The sequence below is a fragment of the Mesocricetus auratus genome, unplaced genomic scaffold (genome assembly GCF_017639785.1).
Source record: "Mesocricetus auratus isolate SY011 unplaced genomic scaffold, BCM_Maur_2.0 Super-Scaffold_100042, whole genome shotgun sequence".
Taxonomy (NCBI): domain Eukaryota; kingdom Metazoa; phylum Chordata; class Mammalia; order Rodentia; family Cricetidae; genus Mesocricetus; species Mesocricetus auratus.
The window spans coordinates 3,947,653-3,969,705 of record NW_024429219.1 but is presented as its reverse complement, the minus strand read 5'-3'; the positions used below and the strand labels follow the sequence as shown (position 1 = coordinate 3,969,705).

Sequence of the window (22,053 nt, the reverse complement as noted above, 5' to 3'; positions counted from 1 at the left end):
GTCTTTGGTCATTAGCTAATGCTACCCCAGTGCAGTAATTGGGAGAGCATTCTGAGTGCTCATCTCACATCTTGACTCTTAATTTGCTGCAAATTAAGCAGTTGGAGCTGTTCTTGAATATCTTGACTTTCTCAGCCTCGCCTTGGGAATGGGAGCCAGGGTTAATGGTGTATGTGTACAGCTTGCATGCCTGTGCACGCGTGTGGGGAAGGGGAGGTTTTCTCGGGCCGAGAAACATGTCACAAGTTTCTCTGAGGTCGGACGGGGGTGGAGGGGGGATCTTTGAAAAGGTTTAATGTCTACCAGCAAAGAGGTCTTGGGTGCTGGTAACGGAGCATGGGCATGTTTGGTGGAGCTTGGATTTTTTTTTCCCATGGGCCCTTGCAGTCAGGGAAATCAGTGACCAGCAGAGAACCAGCAAGCCCTCCCAGGGAGGTGCAACCTGGGGCTCCCCTCAGCAGGAAACCGATTGGAACATCAGACACCTTCTTCCTGCTGGCTGGTCAGGTGGCCTCCACTGTCCAGAGTGTGGTAAAGTGATCTGTGAGACGGGGAGTCCTAGTGCCCTTCCTGTCGATCCCGAGAGGCTGGTCAGACCTGGAAAGGCTTTCTACGGCGTGTTCACAATCTGTAGCGTGAGAACTGACAGTGTTAGCCAAACGGCGGCTCTTTCCGCCTCTATCCCCTCAGCTGCCTTGGGCAAGCCCAGTGAATGCAGCCACCTCCTCAAGAGGTCTTGTGCTGGGACACTTAGCCAAACCGGCACGATTCCTATTAGTTCTCCAAAGGCACTAAGACGGGAGGCATCCCTCCCGGTGACAGATCTGGACGCCGGAAGCTGGTGCCCAGGCCTGAGGATAGGTGTTAGAGCCCCCCCCCCCCTTTCCTTGGTCTGACCACTCTCAGCCTCTCAGGTCAGGCAGACCCTGCCCTCAGCAGAGAGGTCCACTCCCTCAGTGTGTGGTCAGAGGCCTAAGGGTGACCCTCCCTTTACTGGACTTTGTGGGACTGGAGAGCTGGCGACCTCCTTCTGGACCCTGCAACTGTGTTTCTGTAACCCTTGGCTGAACCGGGCTGAAATCACTCTCTTAGAATTCCAATCTTGCTCCCCCCGGGGCTTAGGCATCCAGCTCCCACTTTAACAAGCGGGGCTGGCAGCCACCAACCCTTCTGCCTGGCGACAGGTGTCCTGAGTGGGCGTCCCCGGCGCGGCGGCACAACTTTACAGAACCCGAGGGACCTGGATGTGTTTGATCTGTCCACAGCCCCGAGGAGTGTTTTTGGAGAAGGGCATCGCGGGTGGGTGGGAAGCCACGTTTTGTTTTTCTGGGATCAGTCACACCCACTGTCCCCAGAGTGACCCCCTACACGTCCACCAAGTACGGGGAACACATTCTCTCCTGCTTCGATTCTGAAAAGGGTTAGACTGGAACCGAGGTGGGGTGAGTCCGGTGTGCAATGCCTCGTGGGGCAGCCCGTGGTTTTCACACCCCGCCTTTCGGGGCCCAAGCGCCTTCGTGCTCAGGGTGGCGACCCCTGGCCCTGCCTGGGGCGCGCGCGCACGTGCGCGCTTGGGTAGCACTGCCTCCTCCTCCTCCTGCGCCCGGGCCACCGACCCCCCGGAGCCAGCTCGTCCGTCCGTCCGTGTGTCCGTCCGTGATGTCTCTGCTCATTCGGGCTTCGACGGCTCCCGCCCCCCCTCCCGCCGATCCCCCCAACCCCCCCGCGCTCACCAGGCTGCTCGGGACTAGTTCCCCGCAACTTGTTCTCTGCAGCTAACTAGTCGCGCTGGCGGAACGATGGGATGGGGTTGCCACAGCAACCAGACTGGACGTCACAATCCGGGCATGTGTGCCGCCCCCCCGCCGTGCCGCCGTGCCGCGGGCGCTGCCGCCGCCACCCTCGGCCGGCTGCGGGACTCGCGCTGCGGGGCGCGGTGGGCGGAGCGGCCCGGGCTCGGCGGGTGCGGGCAGAGGCGGGCCGAGAGCTTCGGGGGGTCGACACGGGGGGGTGGAGGTTTTGGGGGCCGGGGGGCCCGGCGGCCGCCATCTTCTCGCCGAGACCGCCTCGCCCGCCGCGCGGGTCCGTCCGGCAGCTCACGGGTTAAGGCTGGCACCGCGCCCGGCGGGAGGGGGGGCGCCCACCTCCCCTCCCTCCCTCCCCCGCCACGCGCGCTGGGCATGCGGGGCCCGCTGGGCACCGAGGAGGAGCTGCCGCGGCTGTTCGCGGAGGAGATGGAGAACGAGGAGGAGATGTCAGGTGAGGGGCGCCGGGGGTGGCGGTGGTGGTGGTGGGGGAACCTGCCGGCCCGGGACGCGGGAGGGGCTCGGGACCGCGCGGGCTGCGATCCCGCCCTGCTGGCGCCGCGCGGGGGCCGAGGGCGCGGGGCCGGGCTAGCTCCCGGGGCGCGGCGCTCGGGGCCGGGGTGCGCCGAGGACCCCCCGACTCCTGGGCGAGCCCGCGGCGTGGGGAGGGGGAAGGAGGCTGTGCGAGCGGCGAGGCGGGAGGGGGCGCGGCGCCGCCGCCGGGGTCAGCCCGCGTGCCCTTGAAGGCGGCGGGAAGCGCGCGCTGCGGGCGGGGCCGGACCGGGCGCCCCGGGCGCGTGGGGTGGGGGTGGAGGGAGCTGGCGATGCCCCGAGCCCCCCACCCCCCGGGCGCGCGGGCTCCCGGCGCCCGGTGCCCGACAGTTGCTCCGCCGCACTTTGCCCAGGCCGCCGGCTGTGCTCAGCGCGCTAGTGCCAGCCGCGTTCCCAGACCACCCTGCCCGCCTTGCCTGTGGGCCTGGCGCCCCAGGGCCACCGCCCCTGCCCTTAACCAGTTGCTTCTTCGAATTCAGCCTCCATCGGGCTTGTGTCTCAGGGTTACCTTGCAGGGGGCGATCTTCAGTTAACTGCTCCCTCCCGTCCTGGCACAGCCAGGCAGGCCCTCGCCCTGTCAGCTGCCCTCCCTCTTTCCCTCCCTCTTTCTCTCCCTGCCTCCTTGAGGGGCATCACTTCTCAGCTTCCCAAGTCTATGGCTCGTCCCGGACTTCTGAGGACTTGTGAGAGGCCAGAAGGTCCCCACCCCCACCCCTTTGCCCAGGGATCTACATTCCAGGGGATGAGACGATTACACACACTCCCTCCCCAGCTCCTTCTCCAGGGGGAGAGCCGGCACCTCCCAGGCCATTCACTGGGGGCCACACCCCCGCCCCCCAGTCTCCTCTCCTGCGGACTGGCTTGTTTGGCGGATTTAATGCTGTCAGTGGGGCCCCCTGCAGGAGCCCTGCTGCTCAACCCCTCCCCCTGTATAGTCAAGAGCCTTCCGTGGGGTGAACGTGCAGAGAGAGAGGTATGGCTTCCAGTAGTTGACTGCCGAATCCCAGGCTGAAGGGATCGGCCCCTGTCTCGGAGGGGAAAGCAGAGGCCAAGAGACCTGTAGCTGTTTTCTGCCGAGGAGCCTAACTCTTCAAAGATCCCCTGGGTGGTGACTGGGGCGTGGTCTTTTGTGGTACTGACAGGGGCGGCGGACAGCTGAGTGTGTATTAACATCCCCAATTGTGGGATGCCAGTTTCCCCAACAGCACCCCCTTTCTCCTTCCTGCCCGACCTTGCTTTTGCATCAGAGAGTAGGGCTTGGTGAGGTTCTCGGTGCCCCCAGGATGGTGGAACACCCAACTTCATTGTTGGGGTTATTGGGGTTGGATCGTGGTCCTAACCTGCGCCTCCCCCCTCCCTCCAGAGAAGGCGGGGCACTGTCCCCCTTGGGGCCTTCATGAGCACTTCCAAAGCCATGCAAAGGAGAACCCCCGCCCCTGCTCCCATCTCTCTAGCTGGGAATTCCTGTCCATCAACCACTGTGATTGCCTCCCCCCCCAGAACCTGGCCCCGCCCGCACCTTTCCTGGTCCCTGGTGTAAGCGTCTGTCCCCTCCCATTGGCCCCTCCTAGCTATCCCAGCCAATGGTCAATGACCTTCCCTACTTAGAGCCAGACCATTGGTCCATCCAGCCTTCCCAATGCCCCTGATTCACACCTCCCTGGGACTCTGACTCCAGCCTCGGCTGACCCGTGTCTCTGCAGGTGCTGCCCTGTCCTTGGCCCCTTCCGTCCATGTAGGTTCCCAGCTTCCCCACGCCTTATGGGACACCACCCCCTTTCACCCTCGCCACGGGGCTCTCAGGCCAGGTTTCAAGGGCTTGTCCGCCTTTGTAGCACTTCCTGTTCTCTGGGACCTTGCTGTCACCCACCCACCCCCAGGTGGAACCCCTAACCGCAATTTGGACCCGCAAACTGGAACTGAAGGTCTCTAGGTCCCCCTGGCTCCCCGGTATGTGGGGGCAGTCCCTGTCCTAGCCCTCATGTCTGTCTGCAGTGTTGGCCGCCTGGCCTAACAGTCGAGTCGCGCCTCATGGCCTTTTGGTGGTGGTGGTGGTGGTGGAGCTCCTCTTAGCTGCGGAGGCCATGGCAGTGACCTGCTAGGCCCCTGGGGCCCGGTGGGAAGAGCCAGTGTTGCTGTGGCCTTCGCACTAATTCCCAACAGGGCTTTTCCCTGGCCAGTTAGTTCTCTGTGGCTTTGTGTCTGGTTGGGTGAGCCTGCTTTGAGGAGGAGAGCAGGGGCAGGCTCCCTACCTGGTGTGGTTCAGATGTTGGCAGCTGCCAGGTTCCCCGGGGAGTGTGCTGGCCAAAGGGAGGACTTGAGAGCCGGACGGAGGAGGACTCAAATCCCAGCCGTGTTGCTGTTAGTCCCGTGGACTTGGGACGAGCGCCCCTCCCCCAGTCCTCTGCCTCAGTGTCCCCGCTTGCCGAATGAATGCTGCAGCGGCCACCTCTCAGAAGATTATTGTGAGGCCTCGTGGGACAGCACACACAGAACATTCGGGCCGCAGTAGCCAGCACACACCACACACACACACACACACACACACACACACAGAGCAAACCATGGCAGGTGTCATTAGCACCATCTGAAGGGGGTTGCCGGCCCGCCTCCCCAAGGACATGCTTCTGAGACTTGAGCTCTCAGTAAGTGTCTGCCAGGAGCCTGGTCTGGAGAAGGAAGGGCTCAAGGCAGGGAGAGGAAAGGGCCTGGCCCTCAAGGCTCTTCCCCAGAGCTTGGTTCTGCTGGGCTGGAGGTCCACCCTGCCTGGTTGACACCCAGTCCTTTGTCAATCACTGTCAAGCTGATGAGCCCGTGCTATCTCGGTCCCTGTATCCACCCACTGACCTAGCTCCATCTGTGTAAACATCGTAGGCTTCTTAGGGTCAGAGGTGAGGCGAGCATGGCCGCCATGACTCCCAAAGGCCCATGCTTTCTAAGATTGCCCCTCCCCCATCCTTATGGTATTTAACACACACCCAACTGTCTAATTATCAGTACATAATACCAACCAATTAGCCATCCATCCATCCACCCATCATCCATCATCCATCCATCATCCATCCACCCATCATCCATCATCCATCCATCCATCATCCATCATCCATCCATCATCCATCCATCATCCATCCATCATCCATCATCCATCCATCATCCATCCATCATCCATCATCCATCATCCATCCATCATCCATCCATCATCCATCATCCATCATCCATCATCCATCCATCATCCATCCATCATCCATCCATCATCCATCATCCATCATCCATCCATCATCCATCCATCATCCATCCATCATCCATCCATCATCCATCATCCATCCATCCATCATCCATCATCCATCCATCCATCCACCCATGCGCCAGCCTTCACTAACCTTTCACCTCTCCACCTACCGTATATCATTCTTTACCATCCACCCATTTATCCTTCTGCCCATCCACCCCACCACCCACCTGTCCCCCAGCTCTACACCCATGCACCCTCCAGGCTTCATGGATCCACCCAGTCATCTACCATCCGTTTATCCGCCTGTTTGGGTCCCATCTGCCCACTCCCCATTCGACTTTCTGCCGTCCGTCCCGTCCACCTTCTCAACACAGATGTCTGGGATATCTCTGACCCAAGTGCCGAGCAGTGCATGTCGTCTGTCTGACTTTCTGGGGGGGGGGGGTGTGTCTTTGTTTGTTTGGCAAGGTCCCACTGTGTAGCTCTGGCCGTCCTAGAACTCGCTCGGTAGACCAGGCTGGCCTCCGGTTCACAGAGACCCTCCTGCCTCTGCCTCCCGAGTGCTGTGTTTAAAGGGCGTGCGCTACCACCGCCCGCCCGGCTTAGGGCTCCTGCAGAAGAACCTCTGAGACTGTTTTGTCTCCGTGATTCCGTCTTTATCTCTCCCCGCCCCTCCCTCCTCCGCCGTCGTCTCCTGCTCTGGTCCTTCCTGGGTCTGTGTTTACTCTGCCTGGTGTCTCTGCCTCTATCTTGTCCCCGTGGTTTCTCCATGTCTTCTACTCCTTAGCTCTCTCTTCCCACCCACCCGTGCCCTGCAACCTGCCTGGAGGCGTCTCCCTGCTTCCCCAGGCCGTTCTCGCTTTCCCAGGCCCCAGTCACTTAGAGTGTAAGAGCCACCCCCTCCACGCCTCTCCTCTGCTGGCTCTCTGGACTGCCTCTTCCTTTCATGAGATGCCAATGAGGTGATGTCTGGGTTTTGTTAAATGTCATAAATAAATTATTAATCGCTTCTTGGGTTATGGTTAGCGCTGCTCAGGGTCCGGCTGAGGGCCCGGGCCGTGGGGCGGGGTGGGGAGGGGAGGCCCAGAGATGAATGAGAACTTGGGTTCGGCTTTTCACTGTCCAGAAGTACCGGCCCCCCGGGGTACCTCCACTCTGTGACCCCTTGTGGGTTCTTTCGGCATCGCTGAGCGGCACCCAGCATCGGGGTCCCGTGTTTTCACAACCCCGCGTCTTTCTGTTGCCCAGGAGGGAGGTGAAGCATCAACCCATTTCACAGATGAAGAAATGGTCGGTGGGACAGTCACTGGGGCCGCTGGTCAGGAAGGGGTGGTAGTTTGAAGCCCTTAGGCTTCTCAGGTGGCCCTGTTCCCTCCTGACCACTAGGTGGCCCTGTTCCCTACTGTGGGGGCTGGAAACACAAGGAGCCCTTACTCCCTGGGTTCTGGGCAGGGTGGTGGACTAAGCTGGTGGCTCTCACCACTGGCTGATTTGCTCTCCTGAGATTTTGGTGGTGGAGATCTTGTCCCCAGCTCTGACCCCCTAGTCCTCCCACTGACTGAGTCAGAGGACACTAACTTCTCCCTGTTGGAAAAGCTTCCTGGGGTCTTGTTCTTCCTCAGAGGAGGCAGGGCCTGGACCCTGGGGGGGGGTCCCCAGATCTGACCTGATCTGCACAGCACCCCCACCTCTTAGACTCTGGCAACCCCGATCCAGAGCCGGCCTTAGCCGCTTCAGTGGTCCTGGGGTACAGTCCTGAGCTTGGCCCACAAGGTCACACTGCTGAAATACCTACCGGTCTCTGGGCAGGTCCACGGCCTGGAGGGCAGAGCTAGGGGAGGGCTCACATACTGACTGGTATGTACGTGTCTCTCGTCTGGGTGGCCGCCTGGCTGTGCTCCCGGCGGCCGTGGGAGGTTGCAGAGGTCCTCCGAGTCCCACAGCTGTAAACTGCAGGATCTTCTTGTGTTATCAGGCAAGGCCTTCGTGCTTTGTGGCCCAGGACGTGTTGGAACTTTGACATCACCCTGCCTCAGACTGCGCAGTGGGGAGATCAGAGGCCTGTGCCGCCACCAACCACACCCGGCTCCGTGTCACTGCTGTCACTTAGTAGCGGGGAAGAGCCAGCCGGCTCACCAGGCTGCAGCTGGGGAAGGCAGCCAGCAGGGATCAGAAAAAAAAAAAAAAAAAGCTTTGGAAGCTGTGCCTTTACCCTGCCCGATTCTGTCCTCCGACCCTGGCCCTCACCCTGTCACTCACCCTCATGCTGTCTCCCGCCACCCCAAGTCTCGGAAGTAGCCTCCCTTGCTCCTCCTCAGGCCTTAAGATGTGAGGAGTTACCAGGCTAATGGTCCTAATTATAGCTGGCTCGGATCGATGGAGCCTCCGGGCCCTAGGGCGGGGCTGGCTGGTGTTTGAGGGTACATCCAGCAGGGGCAGTGGGGCAGCCTCCAGGGGCTGGGAATTGGCAGGACAAACTGTTTTATGGGCTGGCTGCCCCCACCCTGGGTCCCCTCGCTCAGGGGTAGCGGAGTCCTGTCTCCTGCGACTGGCCCTGGTTTTACAAACTGCCTCTGACCTGCCCCTGGCCGATGGGGCCGTGGGAAGGAAGAACAGGGATGACCCCACAAGCTTGAGACTTGGGCGTGGCTGACGGTGGGGTGACTTGATTTTTAGAAGCCTCAGGACCTGTTGCTAAGGAGGGGGACGGCCCATCTGGGAAGAGAGGGCTGCATTGCCAGTGAGGTCTAGGTGTTGAGGTGGGGTGGGATCCAGTGTCACAGACCTGAGGTGTCCTCAGGGCCACCAGAAAGCCAAGTGGGGACAGGAAGTGCCTGCTGGGGATGGGCGTGGTCAGAGCTGGGTCCCCCATCACGCACCGGCTCTGGAAATTTCCTGGAGGGAGATGTATTTTATTATTATTTTTTTCCTTTTAATTAATCGGGCAGGGCTTGGACTGTGGGGTTTTCTTGTGGAGGAAGAAGGGAGCTGTTTATGGACGTGGGGTCTGTGTTTGTTCTGGATGAGCTCCTCCTTGACCTCTTCTGTTTCCACCAGTGGGGTCACGGGCTTCCTTCTAGAACATTCCTAGCCACCTGTGGGCCTCCGCCTCCTGCTGGTCAGTGGGGGAGCATGTGCCAGGCTGGCTTCCTAAGCAGGGGGTAGGGGGGAATTCCCCTGCTGGGTGGAGACAGGAGGGAGAAGGGTCCCTTGAGATTGCATCAGCCTGTTATATAACTATAAAGGGTGTGGCGCGCTCCCAGGGGCTGGGGTGCTTCTGTTTGGGTGGCATCTGCGCTGCTGGGAGAACACACAGGTGTGGATGGGAATCCAGTTGGCTACTCCAGCCTGGCCTCCTGCCGTCCTCAGCGCCGTTGCCAAGACCCCTTCACGCCAAGATGACACTGAGGGCCTCTCTGTGCATTTTCACTGCCTCTGGCTGGCACATCAGGGCTCAGGGGACCAGGGTGCATTATTTCCAACATCACCTGGCCCCAGCTTGGATTCCTGGCCCACGTAAGGAATGGCCCCGCCGTCCACTCCCCGTGCTCTGGAGTCTTGCCAAGACCACAGTAGCTGTGCCCGCCTCACGGACCCTGCCCCGGCAGCGCCCCTCCCCGTAGGTTGGCATGTACTGTGGTGGTCCTCCAGGGGTGACCTGCATTTGGCCAAGGCCGCCAAGTTGCAGCAGCTTCCAGTCCTGCCCGGAGTCTGCCTCCTCCTCTCCGTCTGCTGGCTGCTTTCCCGAGTTCCCATTCTGACAGTAGGGAGGGGCTGGAACCTTTGTACGCTCCGTCCAGGGTGCACGCTCCATCCCTTCCCTGCAGACTCTGGCGAGCGGCATTGGCAGCCAGGCCTTGTCCCTGGGAGACGGGGTCCTGGTGCTGAGGGGTACCTTGACCCAGCAAGGGGGGCTGTACAGATACAGACTGACTGTGTATACTTTGTGTGCATGTGGGGAATCTTCTTAGCCACTGGAGACACTGTTTGTCCTCCGAGAGTGAGATATGTGTGTCTAAAGTTGGCCACCTTGTTCAGGGAGCCGGACGGACCCAGTGGGGACCTGTCTTCCACGGGCTCTGGGAATCAAGGGGTCAAAGGTGGGCAGGCAGCTTGTGTGGGATCTGAGAAAGGGATGTTTCCTCTCTATGCGTACATGTGAGGCATAGACTCCTCTGTAGTCCTCTGGCCACCCCCAGCCCCTCACTGGGGCAGGAGGGGCCTGCCGAGGCACCCAGGTTATGGGCTGGTGAAGTAGGCTTGCTCTCTTATGGTCCTGGAGCTACTTTATTCTGGGAGCCTCCTTTGTCCCCCTGGGTGGCCATCTCTCTGTCCATTGCCCCCCCCATGGTCATCTCTCTCTACTCTGGGTGGTTTGGTTCTTGCTGCCATGTCCGTGAGATAACCCTTGCCACCTCACCTCCGAGGTCATGTCTGATGAATGGGAACACTGGTTCAACTTGGATTTCCCCAGAGGGTAAGAGTCAGGTCCCTCCCAGCTCAGTCAGGTTCCGTGTCACCCCAGAACAGAAGGCCCCTCCTAGGTTGAGGGTGAGCTGCGGCAGGCTTACCTGCCTCTTTTTGGGGTAACCTGGAACCACTAGCCACCTTTTAAATGACTCCAGCCCCTAAGCTCACCCTCTTCCCTCTTGGCCTGTAAATTTTAAAAAGTTGTGTATGTGGTGTGTCCACCTGAGGGTATGGTTGTGTGTGTGCACTCCTGAGGGTGTGTGTGTGTGCACTCCTGAGAGTGTGTGTGTGCACTCCTGAGAGAGCGTGTGTGCACTCCTGAGGGTGTGTGTGTGCACTCCTGAGGGTGTGTGTGTGTGTACTCCTGAGGCTGTGTGTGTGTGTGCACTCCTGAGCGTGTGTGTGCACTCCTGAGAGTGTGTGTGCACTCCTGAGGGTTGTGTGTGTGCACTCCTGAGAGTGTGTGTGCACTCCTGAGGGTGTGTGTGTGTGCACTCCTGAGGGTGTGTGTGTGCACTCCTGAGGGTGTGTGTGCACTCCTGAGGGTGTGTGTGTGTGCACTCCTGAGAGTGTGTGTGCACTCCTGAGGGTGTGTGTGTGTGCACTCCTGAGGGTGTGTGTGTGCACTCCTGAGAGAGTGTGTGTGCATTCCTGAGAGAGTGTGTGTGCACTCCTGAGGGTGTGTGTGTGTACTCCTGAGGGTGTGTGTGTGCACTCCTGAGGGTGTGTGTGTGTGCACTCCTGAGGGTGTGTGTGCACTCCTGAGGGTGTGTGTGTGCACTCCTGAGAGTGTGTGCACTCCTGAGGGTGTGTGTGTGCACTCCTGAGAGTGTGTGTGCACTCCTGAGGGTGTGTGTGTGTGTGCACTCCTGAGGGTGTGTGTGTGTGCACTCCTGAGAGTGTGTGTGCACTCCTGAGGGTGTGTGTGTGTGTGTGCACTCCTGAGGGTGTGTGTGTGTGCACTCCTGAGGGTGTGTGTGTGCACTCCTGAGAGACAGTGTGTGTGCACTCCTGAGAGAGAGTGTGTGTGTGCACTCCTGAGGGTGTGTGTGTGTGTGCACATGTGGAGGCCACAGGAAGACATCAGATTTCTTCTCTATCACTGTTACCTTCAGACTGGACTGTAGGTTCCCTAGTTTGGCTAGGCTGGGTGGCTAGCAGGCTGTCCCCGATGCTGGGGTCACAGGCATGCTCAGTCATGTCTGGTGTTTGGCCTTTAATTCTTGAAGCCACTGAGAGAATTTGGGATTCACGGGCAGTTCTGGAGAACACACATGTGGAATGGGCTTGGCATCCTGGAGCCCTGTGCATCTAGGTTGGTCACGTGTGTTGGTCCCCTGCACGGGGCTGGGCAGGGGAAGCAGTGTAGTCATGAATCCCTCATTAAGAGGGTTCTATCAAGTCTCTGGCTGATGGGACCTGGTCCTTTATCATCCTGCATCTGAGAGCCACACCTCAGCTGTGCTTGGACCTCTGGAGGGAAAGATAGGCCTTACTCAGCTTGGACTCTCCTGGGCCCCCGCCTTCCCTGGGCCAGCTGGCGATGACTTTGATGTTCCATGAGGCCATTAAGGACACCAGATTAGACATTTGCTTGTTGGGTTCAGGACCAGGTGATTATTGTCCTCTTCCTTCCTTCCTTCCTTCCTTCCTTCCTTCCTTCCTTCCTTCCTTCCTTCCTTCCTTCCTTCCTTCCTTCCTTCCTTCCTTCAAGACAAGGTTTCTCTGTAGCTTTGGAGCCAGCTCTGTAGACCAGGCTGGCCTCAAACACAGACATCCTCCTGATTCTGCCTCCCAAGTGCTGGGTTAAGGATGTGTGCCGCCACCACCCAACGATTATTGTTCCTTCTTACACAGGGCGGGGGGGGGGCAGAGAGGGGAGGTGACTTGTGCTGCCCACCAGGGTAGACATGACAGTTGTTCCTTGGCCCGGGAGTGTGGTCACGATGGCTGTGACCTGGCATTGCTGGGGTCCCGTGGCCTCCCTCTGGTTCTGTGTCCCTGGTTCTGGGCTAAAACTGTGAAGGGTGACCTTTCTCCCTTCTAACCCCTGCAGAAGAAGACGATGGCGGCCTTGAAGGCTTCGAGGATTTCTTCCCTGCAGAGCCCGTGAGCCTTCCCAAGAAGAAGCCTAAGAAGCTGAAAGACAGCAAGCCCAAAGGGAAGCGGAAGAAGAAGGAGGTGAGACTTGTGGGTGGGCCGGCTCAGACCTTGTGCTGCAGTCCCTGGACACCTGTGCCTGTGCCATGCCGAGCCCCCCTCCCCCCCAGGCGGAAATGGACACTTGGGGCTGGGCCATGCCGAGGCCTCCCCGAGGTGGAAATGGCAAGCCCTGCTTCTTAGGGAGGTGGGAGGGTCAGCTGTCCTGTCCTGAGCTCTCCACTGGCTGCCTCCCTGCCCTGCTCTGCAAGTCTCAGCCTGGCCCCTGGCAGCACAGCTGTCTGTCCCCTCTCTGGCTGCTCTGCTGGAGCCTCATCCTCCTCAGTGAATCCTACTGAGAGCAGAGACAGTCAGAGGAACACAAGGAGGCTCCCGTGAGGAATGGGCTGTGTGTGTAGAGGCTGTGCTTAGGCCTGGTGGCTTTAATGTTCCCATTTTTTTTACTTCCTGGTTCTTGGTGGCTCTGTATAGCAGATGCTGGGAGTCAAGGCTGAAGGGTGAGGTGGCTGACATTAAGGCTGCTCTGCCGTTCTGCCGCCGGGCGGTGGTGGCGCACGCCTTTAATCCCAGCATTGGGGAGGCAGAGGCAGGTGGATCTCTGTGAGTTCGAGCCAGCCTGGTCTACAGAGCGAGTTCCAGGGCAGCCTCCAAAGCCACAGAGAAACCCTGTCTCAGAAAAACCAAAAAAAAAAAAAAAAAGACTGTTCTGTCTTGTCACCTCCTGCGTCTCCAGGCAGCCCTGCCAGGAGGTAGAGCACACATACACACACATGTACACACACATATACACACACATATACACACACATATACACACATGTACCCCCCCCACCTCTCCTTCTAAGTGAGGAAGCAGAGGTGCGCAGAGGTCCACTGAAGGCAGTGACAGCCTCTTACCTGTCCCTCTGTAAAACTGAGCTGGTTGGGCTCCAGAATGTAGGCCGGGGTAGAAGAGGAGGAGAACCTGGAGGAGGGAAAACGGCCACAAGAGGTGGGTGAGAGCCCCTGCCTGGCTCGACTCTCTCCTCTTCACTTTCCCCGTGTTGGGGACGGTGGCCCTGCAAGTGTCTGTACCCAAGAGATGGCTGTGGAGAAGGTCAAGGGCACCTGAGGGGACCCAAATTCAACCTGCAGCCTGCCTGTTTTCTCCTCTCCTGGGACTGTGAGAACAACCTAACCTAAGGGTTCCCTACCTCAGCAGCATAGGGCACCCCCACTACCCCAAGCTGCCCCCAAGCTGCCCAGCGGCCCCTCCTATCCTACCCCAGCCCCTCCCGGGCTTTGCATCTTTGTCACATCTCTTGCTGGGTGTGTGCACACGTGTGTGCGCGCCTGTGTGTGTTTGTGTGCATGCGTGTGTGCACGTGTGTGTGCACCACTCTTTGTTCCCCTGGAGTCTCTCTGACCCCTCAGCTGACTACACCTGTCAAGGCTCTCTGTAGTCTGGCACGTTGTCTAGGATCGATGTGATTGTCTCCTCCCAGAACACCCCACGGCAGCACCACCTTACCGCAGGGCAAGTCTGTCTCCAGCAGGGAGGAAGGAAGCCAGCTGTCGAGGGTTTTGGCTCACAGACCTGTACTCTAAGGTGTCATGAAGCATTCTGTCCCCGTTATCCAGAGGAGGAAGTGGAGGCAGGATGTGGGAGCAGGACCCTGTGCTGGGAGACCACCCCCCACTGGAGGCGGTACTGGGAAACTGGCCCCTTGACACAGACCCCAGAGTCTCTTACTGCAGCCACTGCCTCCTACTGGTCACAGCCCTCGGCCCCGCAGATCTCCCCACGGCTGGGCAGTGGATAGGTTCTGTGAGGCCCTGGGATCCAGGTCCCCAGACTTCCTGTTTGGGGATGTGAAGTCTCACTCCAGCTGTCTCTGTTCTTAGCCTCGAGGGTTCTCCCCAACCCCTGACCTCATGGCAGAGGACAGGGCCTCCCCCACTTGCTCTCAAGTGTCAGACCGTGGGCTGGGACCATCCGCTTGTAGATACAATGCCCAGCCGGGGTTCCTCTGCGTGGGTGGGGTGGGTGGGTGGGTGGGTGTGGGGCTTTCCGTACTAAGCAGGGCTGGCTGGCTTTCTTCTGACTCCTTCCTGGGCGCAGGCTCTGGCTAGGAAGGAGGCTGGAGGCAGGGAGGGCGTGGGGCTGTGTGGGGGTGTCTGGTGGCCTCCAAGGCCGAGGAAGGCTGTTTTTGTCTTCCCGGGATCCCAGTCCGCAGGCGACGTGTCCGTTGCTCTCTGCCCTGCCTTCCTCTGGTTCTGCGGTCAGGGTCCTCCCTCTGGCCAGCGCCTCTTTTCAGTGTCTCATTAATCCCTCCTCTCCGTCTCCCCTCCCCTCCCCTCTCTCTTCCACTCCCTCCTTCGCCCCCGTCGCCTCTCCTTGAGACGAGGGTCGCGCTTCTTTCCAAGGGGGGGGGTGTGGAGCACTGGGTAGACAAGCCTTCCAGATGCGGAGTGAGCGGGAGCGCCGAGGCTGACCGTGGGGCCGGGAGTGCTCCCTCCCCCTTCATCCATCCTCCCCGCCCCCCACCCCCGCCCCCAGCTCCGCTCACCCCAGCTACGAGCTCCGGGGGTGGGGGTGGCAGCGTGTAGCTATTTACAAAGAGGAGGCTCTGCCGGCCCGCCCGCCCCAAGCCCTGGATCACGGTGTGGGAATCCCCCTTCCTCCCCGACCCCACCACTGCATCCCCCCTCCCCTCCCCACCAGGTGACTCTGAGGCGCAGAGGGGGACGGAGCAGGTGGGCTCTCAGCAGTGGTTGTGCGTGTGTGTGTGTGCGCGTGTGTGTGTGTGTGTGTGCGTGCGTGTGTGTGTGTGTGTGTGTGTGCGTGTGCGTGTGTGTAGGGCAAGCTAGCAGCAAAGCTGTGGGTTCTGATTTACATAAAATAACCGGGCTGCTGCCGGAAACCTGAGCGTATGTAGATGAAGCTCCCCCCTGTCAGACCGGAGCGCAGGAGAGGGAGAACTGATTTCAACCTGTGCTGCAGCCGTTGCCATAGCAACCAATTATTCAGTGCTAAATTATAACTGTTTATAACACTGGTGAATGGGAAGGCTCATATTTCATTCTTCCCTCTCCCGTGTCTTGCAGGGACCCTAAGTTGAGAATGACCCGGCTCCCCAAGTCCTTCCCTTGAGCTCAAGCGCTTTATTTTATTTTATTTTTCAGGAGACCGCGGTGCGTGTGCTGGGCGTAGAAGGGAGAGGGGAGCGAGATGAGATAGGAGGCCTGGATTCGGGAACCGAGGAGTGGGGAAGAGAGAGAGAGAAAGGGTGCATCAGGGCTGCCCACCCGGGGTCCCCACCGTGCTCTGCCCTCAGCAGGCAAAGGGGCTCCAAGTGGAGACCCCTCTTCTCCCTCAGCTTGGGTGTGGCATCTCGAGGTGCCTTGCGTGTGTAACCCTAAAGTTCTTCTCACAGCCACTAGCGCGCCACTCACAGTCACACCCAGGACTGTGTCCGCGAATGACGGCGCCAAGGTCACACAGCCTGCTATGGGCCTTGGGTCTCTTCTCTCAGACCTTAGGGCAGAGGTTGGTTTGTGGGAGTCATTAGAGCTATTGGTCTGTGTCTCCTTCCTGAGTCGGGTGCGGGATCACCTCCTCATCGTCCCCTTCCCCCTGTAAGTTTCTTTTTTTTTTTTTAAGACGGGGTCTCACTAGGTGGCCCGGGATTTGGTCTGTAAGCCAGGCTGACCTCAAACTCAGAGATCCACCCGCCTTTGCTTCCTAAGGGTTGGGATTAAAGGTGTGCACCCTATAAGTTCCAAGACACCGAGCGGTTCCCCCCTCATCTGGTTCTTGGCCGGTTTTTACCCTTCTCTCTGGTGACATCGTTGCCCCCAGTGGTCCTGCCGATGGCTCCTCTGGGGATGCTTCCCAGATCCAGTTACAGTGTTCCCCCATCACCGTCTTCTCTGTGAGGCAGGATGTTTTCACGCCGTGTCGGGGGACGGAAGAGGCCCAGTAGTAGAAGTGTGGAGGCAGTTGGTGCAAGTTCTGCTGGGCTAGACTCACTCTCCCTGCACTGTCGTGTGAGGACCTGGATGTGGGAGTGGCCCGGGCCATGCCGGCTTTATTTGGAAGAGGTGGGGCAAGAGGGAGGAGAGACATGGGCTGGGGGCTGGAGGTCAGAGTCTTCTCTCCCCAGGGATGGAATTCAAGAGGTGGGCATCCTCCGGCGCCAATGCTTTGGTGGTTGGCTGGAGGAAAGGGGCGCCCGGCCTGAGATCCACCCTGCCTGGGCTTCCAGAAGCTCAGTTGACTGCCCTCCTTCAGCTCTGGAGCTTCCTTTGGAGGAATCGAGGCCAGGCTCTCAGCTTCAGCCGAGCCCCGCCCCGTCAGTGCCGCACACAGGCGGCTGCTGCTGCTTCTGCCAGACGCTGTGGTCTGCTGGAGGCGTTTTCCCGCCTCCCTCTTTGCTGGCCACTCCTTGTCTTTCCTGCACCCCGGATATGGCGCTGTCTTCTTCCCAGGGGGCATGCTCTGGCCAGCTACCAGGCAGCGTCATGCTGTCTACCCATGCTATGCCGGTGACCCACGTGTCTGACTTTGGCCCTGTCCCAGTGGGTAGAAAACGGGGCGGCAGGACCTGTGTTGCCTCTGCCCTTATCTCTGCCCTCCAAGCATTTTGGGGGTGTTGTCTGCCTGGGTGTGGTCCAGTTGTATCAGGAGTAAAGGGCGCCTGTGGTTCTGAACGCAGACTGCTCTGGCTAAGGTTCCCCTGCCGGGGCATGACACCACCCCAGTCTCTGAGCATGGCATCTCCACGCCAGGGCCTCCGTGTGCAGGGTCCCCTGCCCTGGTCCCTGTCATCGTTGCGCAGATGGGAGAGCTGGAGGTTCAGGTTGCCAGGATGACCCTCACGTGTCCCAGGCTATCAAAGACCCATGGGCAGGGCCATGCAAGACTCCATCCTGGGTCGTCTGGCCGCTATTGCGGTGGAGTCCCTGGGCTTCCTTCTCTGGGGCAGGCTGCTGTCTGTGGTGCTGAAGCACATGACGCCCTCTATCTCATCCTTTTTGGGGCGAGGGCTGGAGCTCTCAGATCTCATGGACATCGTCTGGGAGAACTGGCTGGTCTCTGTCACCTGGGGGAAAGGGATGTCCCCATCTGACTCCCACTTTTCCATGACATAGCCTGGGAACTGTGGCTTTAGGGTTCCGTATCACTGCTAGCTGTGGGAGCTGGGAGCTGTCTCATGGCTGCAGATCAGAGCTAGTATTCTTTGGAAAGCAAGGAGGCCTTGGCAGTGTGCTGATGTGGTGATTGGTTAGCAGGTGACAGGTTCGAGGGCAGGGCTCTTAGAGGGGGGACTGAGCTGGGCTTCCAGGAGAGCATATGGGTGGGGGGTCCTTCCAGCCGGACTGCGGGGGCACGCCCCTTCATTGACATGCCCAACCTCGGCTAACTGATAGGGCATGCTGGCTTGGAGGTTCTCTCCTGGGAAACGTAAGAGAATGTCGAGGCCCCCCCAGATTCTCCAGACAGACCCTGCTGCCCCTCCCCTGAGTCTCCCATCATCTCCTCTCCCTCTCTGCTTTTTTCTCCTTCCCTCTCCCTAACTGCTGTTTTCATAGCGCGTTCTCCGTACTTACGGCTCTCCCCCATCTCTCCTCATGCCTGTCCTCATAGCAATCACAAGGCTAGCCTTCCCCCTGCAGACCAGTGTAGGAGAGGACGGGGCCCTGCCTGTTCACTGGCCTCCAAGTCACAGGCAAACTGTTTGCTTCCAGGGACAGTATCCTTCTGGTGGGGCATGCTTTGCCTGTAAACACCCTCATCTCCATATAAATGGGCCATTTTCTGCTTGTACAGTCAGGAAACAAAATCAAGGAGTCAATTTGAAGAGCTGCCTAATTTACCTTTTCTACCATTGAGATGGAGTGGCTGCCCTGGAAACAGGCTTGTACCGTGGTGGCCTCTGGAGAGCTGGTCCTCATGGCGCCCCTTAATCTCAGGCTTCACTTGACTAAAGGGTGCGGGAGGATGGATCAGCTCCCGCTTGGAGCTTTTTCTCGTATACTTTGGTTTTCTACTCTGGTCATCATGGCCTCTACCGGGAGTTGCCATCACGCTTCCAACATCCACCACGTCCGAAGCAGAAGCCGAGCTTGCCCAGGGCTCGCCACACCACCCTTCACCTGCCCCGGGGAATTCTGGTTTCAGTCAAGATGACCTCTGCCATTCAGTCAGTCACCTCTGCTCATGCCCGCTCTTCAGTGCGCCGCGGGTGGAGGAAGACGGTGGCGGCTGAGCAACTTACATGGCAGGCCCTGCTGCCCCAGGTCTCCGACGTTCCGGGGTGTCCGGTACCCTCACCGTTCCCCCCGTCTTTTCCAGGGGAGCAATGACGAGCTGTCGGAGAACGAGGAGGATCTGGAAGAGAAGTCAGAGAGTGAAGGCAGCGATTACTCCCCCACCAAGAAGAAGAAGAAGAAGCTGAGGGAGAAGAAGGAGAAGAAAGCCAAGCGGAAAAAGAGGGATGAAGACGAGGATGATAACGACGACGGATGTTTGAAGGTAACTGCTGGGACCAGGGCCAGGCAGGAGGGTGGAGGCGTCCTTGGAGCCAGGGTCGGCGGGGGGTGCACACAGAGCTCTCTGCACGTGGAAGTCAGGCATGGGTCAGGAGGGACCCGTAGGGAGAAGTCTCAGCGAGGCAGGGATAGCTTAGGAGTTTGTGGCCACCACCATGGTGCGGGTGGGGTGCTGGTGTCTTGCTGATGGATTGGGACTGCTCTTGGCCACAGCTTGCCCACCGGAGCACGCAGCTGTTTCTGCAGAGAATGATGCATGGAGAGAATGATACCCATGTGAGCTCGTGTTTGGTGTCGGGAACCACTGGGCAGCCCCCGAGTGGCCAGCTCTGCCTGGGTACTTGGTGCACTCTGAAGTTCTGCCCGTGTGGGCGTTCCTCCAGTCTCCATGAACTTGGAGCTGCACGGCTGTGACTGTAACGGGCCTGGCTGTCCTTTGGACATAAGCATTTTTTTTTGTCACAAAGCAAGTCAGGGCATCACAGTTGAACTGAGGCCATCCTCTGGGCTGTGAGGTGTGTGGGTGGGCGACCTCATGTCACCAGGAATAGTCTGTGAGCTACGGTGCGGCACCGTAAACATCAACACAGTCGCGGTTGGGCGGCTGCTTGCTGTGAATGATTGAAGACTGGAGTCCTTAGGGGAGCAGTGCTTACTTGGGGGTGTCCTGACACCCAGCACGATCCCATTAGTCACTGGTGGGTGTGCTGTGAATCAGCTGTGACTGGTAATAGCCTTGGGAACAGTTCTGGGAAATTAACTTCCATGGGCTGTTGAGGAGTACCAGTGACAGCCCGTGTTCCCTAGAGGTGCCTTCAGGAACGGCTGCGTGTTCCCTAGGGGGCAGGTTGGCCATGGGAGGGTGTTCCCCATGGAACTACCTCTAAGCTGTTGTGGAACCAGGTTCCCAAGCACTCTTGCATTGCGGGCTTTTTCTGGGACATAGGTACTGGGGACCAGGGAAGGTTTGTGCACCAGCTGGGTGGCCCTCCACTGCAGGGACTGGAAGTCAGCTTCCAAGGGGACTTAAGGGTCAGGGCAGATGGTTCTGCCTGGCATTCACTGGTGTCACCCAAGGCTGTAAACATTCCTTTCTCTCCTTTGTGGGCGGAGGTCTGTGTCCCCTGGCAAGGTCAGGAACTGTGGCAGAGAAAGGGGGTGTTGTGCTGATTGACTTAATGGGTGAAGGCTGGGGTTGGTGGGGACAGCTCAAGTTTACCTGGAAGAGACTGTGTGTGTGTGTGGGGGGTGTGGGTTCTGTAATAACAGCCACTAAGACATTCATCCCTTTCCCAAGCACGTATGAGGCAGAATGAGGAGACTTGAGGCAGAAGGGTGAGCTAATCTGTCTATCTCTCGCTGCTGCTGGTATCTGGGAGAGCCATGGTTAGCACCGGCTGCTCTTCCAGAGGACCTGAGTTCAATTCCCAGCACCCAAATTGTGGCTCCCAACTGCAGCTCTGGTGTCAGGGGGATCTGTCAAGCAGGTCTACATGTGGTGCAGAGACATACTGTAGACAAAACATTCATATACGTAAAAATTAAAATAGCTGGGTGTGGGGCTGGAGAGATGGCTCAGAGGTTAAGAGCACTGACTGTTCTTCCAAAGGTCCTGAGTTCAATTCCCAGCAACCACATGGTGACTCACAACCATCTACAATTCAATTGGGTGCCCTCTTCTGGCATGTAGGCAAAATACTGTATATGTAATAAATAAATAAATCTTTAAAAAAAATAGCTGGGTGTGGTAGCAAACGCCTTTAATCCCAGTAGAGGCAGGAGGGTCTCTGAATTCGAGGCTGGCCTGGTCTACCTAGCGAGTTCCAGGACAGCCCTGAGACACTGTCACTCAAATTAAAAATAAATTATGAACTTCTCCATATCCAGCTTTTCATCTGATCCCTGTCCACTAGGCCATCTTGTCCTCTAGCTCTCTGACCTCTGGGATGGCCCTGTTGAACACCCACAAGGGCCCTTAGGGATATCACAACCTCATCTGGGACTCGCCACCGCCCCAGTCCCATCGCTCTGTCCCATTCTCCCAGAACAGCCTGGGCTTGTCTCTGGCCTGTTTCCCCCTGGCCGTCTGCTTTCCACTTTGTGGAGAAACACATGTGACCTTTCCCCAGTGTCAACATTCAAACTCACAGCATCCTGCACACGCCGGCATCCGAGATACACGCCACTGGTGGCGGGGTTGGCGGCGGTACAGGTGGGCGAGGCCTTCTGGTGCCCCAGTGGTAGGTGAGAGCTGTTCTTAGGTTGCAGATTGCCTTCTCTCCCCTCTCTCAGAGCAAGGAGGCAGGCCAGAGGCCTCTGCCCCCTGATGCCACCTCTGGCCGTGTCTCTGCAGGAGCCCAAGTCCTCGGGGCAGCTCATGGCGGAGTGGGGCCTTGATGATGTCGACTACCTGTTCTCAGAGGAAGACTACCACACGCTGACCAACTACAAGGCTTTCAGCCAGTTCCTCCGGTGGGCCAGGGGCTGGCTGCTGTGGCCGGGGTGGGGGGGGGTTGTGCTTGCCTGAGGGACACCAAGTCGAGGGGCGGGGAGGTGGGCGGAGAGGCAGCCGGGGCTCCTTAGTGAGGGGTTACCAGAGCAACCAGTGACCTGGGAAGGGCTTGGGATCAGGATCCCTTCATCTTAGCATGGCAGATGACAGGGCCCTGTCCTGGGTCCTCCTGTGGGGAAGGGCCCGCTGTAGGCTCCTCTCTGGTCTGCAGCCCGGACAGAAGCGTACAGTGTGATGGGGTGCTCCCTGGTGTCATTCTTTGTCTTTTCCCTGTCCGGCTTTCTGCCCAGTTTCTCTAGCCAGGATAGTGGGGCCCGGCCACACCTCACAGGTGTAGGGAGGCGGGGTGGTCCCTCCCTCACCTTCCTGTCTCCCCCCCCCCCACAGGCCGCTCATTGCCAAGAAGAACCCGAAGATCCCCATGTCCAAAATGATGACTGTCTTGGGGGCCAAGTGGCGAGAATTCAGCGCCAACAACCCATTTAAGGGTAGCTCGGCGGCAGCGGCCGCGGCAGCTGTGGCCGCCGCCGTGGAGACTGTGACCATCGCTCCTCCACTGGCCGTCAGTCCCCAGCAGGTGCCCCAACCTCTGCCCATCCGCAAGGCCAAGACCAAAGAGGGCAAGGGTAAGGCTGTGGGCGAGTGGGCACTGAGACCTGTCTGGCAGATCTGCCTCCCTCCCCCCGCCCTGATCCTGGGGGCTCTCCTTATGGAGGACCCGCTCTTTTCTGTGACCTCAGGCTAATTCCCCCCTTTCTTCTGTCCTGTCTCCTGTTGGGGACAGTGGGG

At 59.0% G+C, this 22,053-nt stretch overlaps 1 protein-coding gene across 1 annotated transcript in view; it reads left to right on the top strand.

Moving 5' to 3' along the window:
- Window positions 1-2,071: 2,071 nt before the first annotated feature.
- The window catches only part of Chd5 (chromodomain helicase DNA binding protein 5), a 55,791-nt gene continuing 35,809 nt past the window's right edge, over window positions 2,072-22,053 (top strand). Inside the window, 5 exon segments of the mRNA XM_040734919.1 lie at window positions 2,072-2,259; window positions 12,116-12,240; window positions 18,556-18,735; window positions 21,106-21,224; window positions 21,652-21,890. Coding sequence (XP_040590853.1) covers window positions 2,181-2,259; window positions 12,116-12,240; window positions 18,556-18,735; window positions 21,106-21,224; window positions 21,652-21,890 — 742 coding nt within the window. The 5' untranslated portion in view covers window positions 2,072-2,180.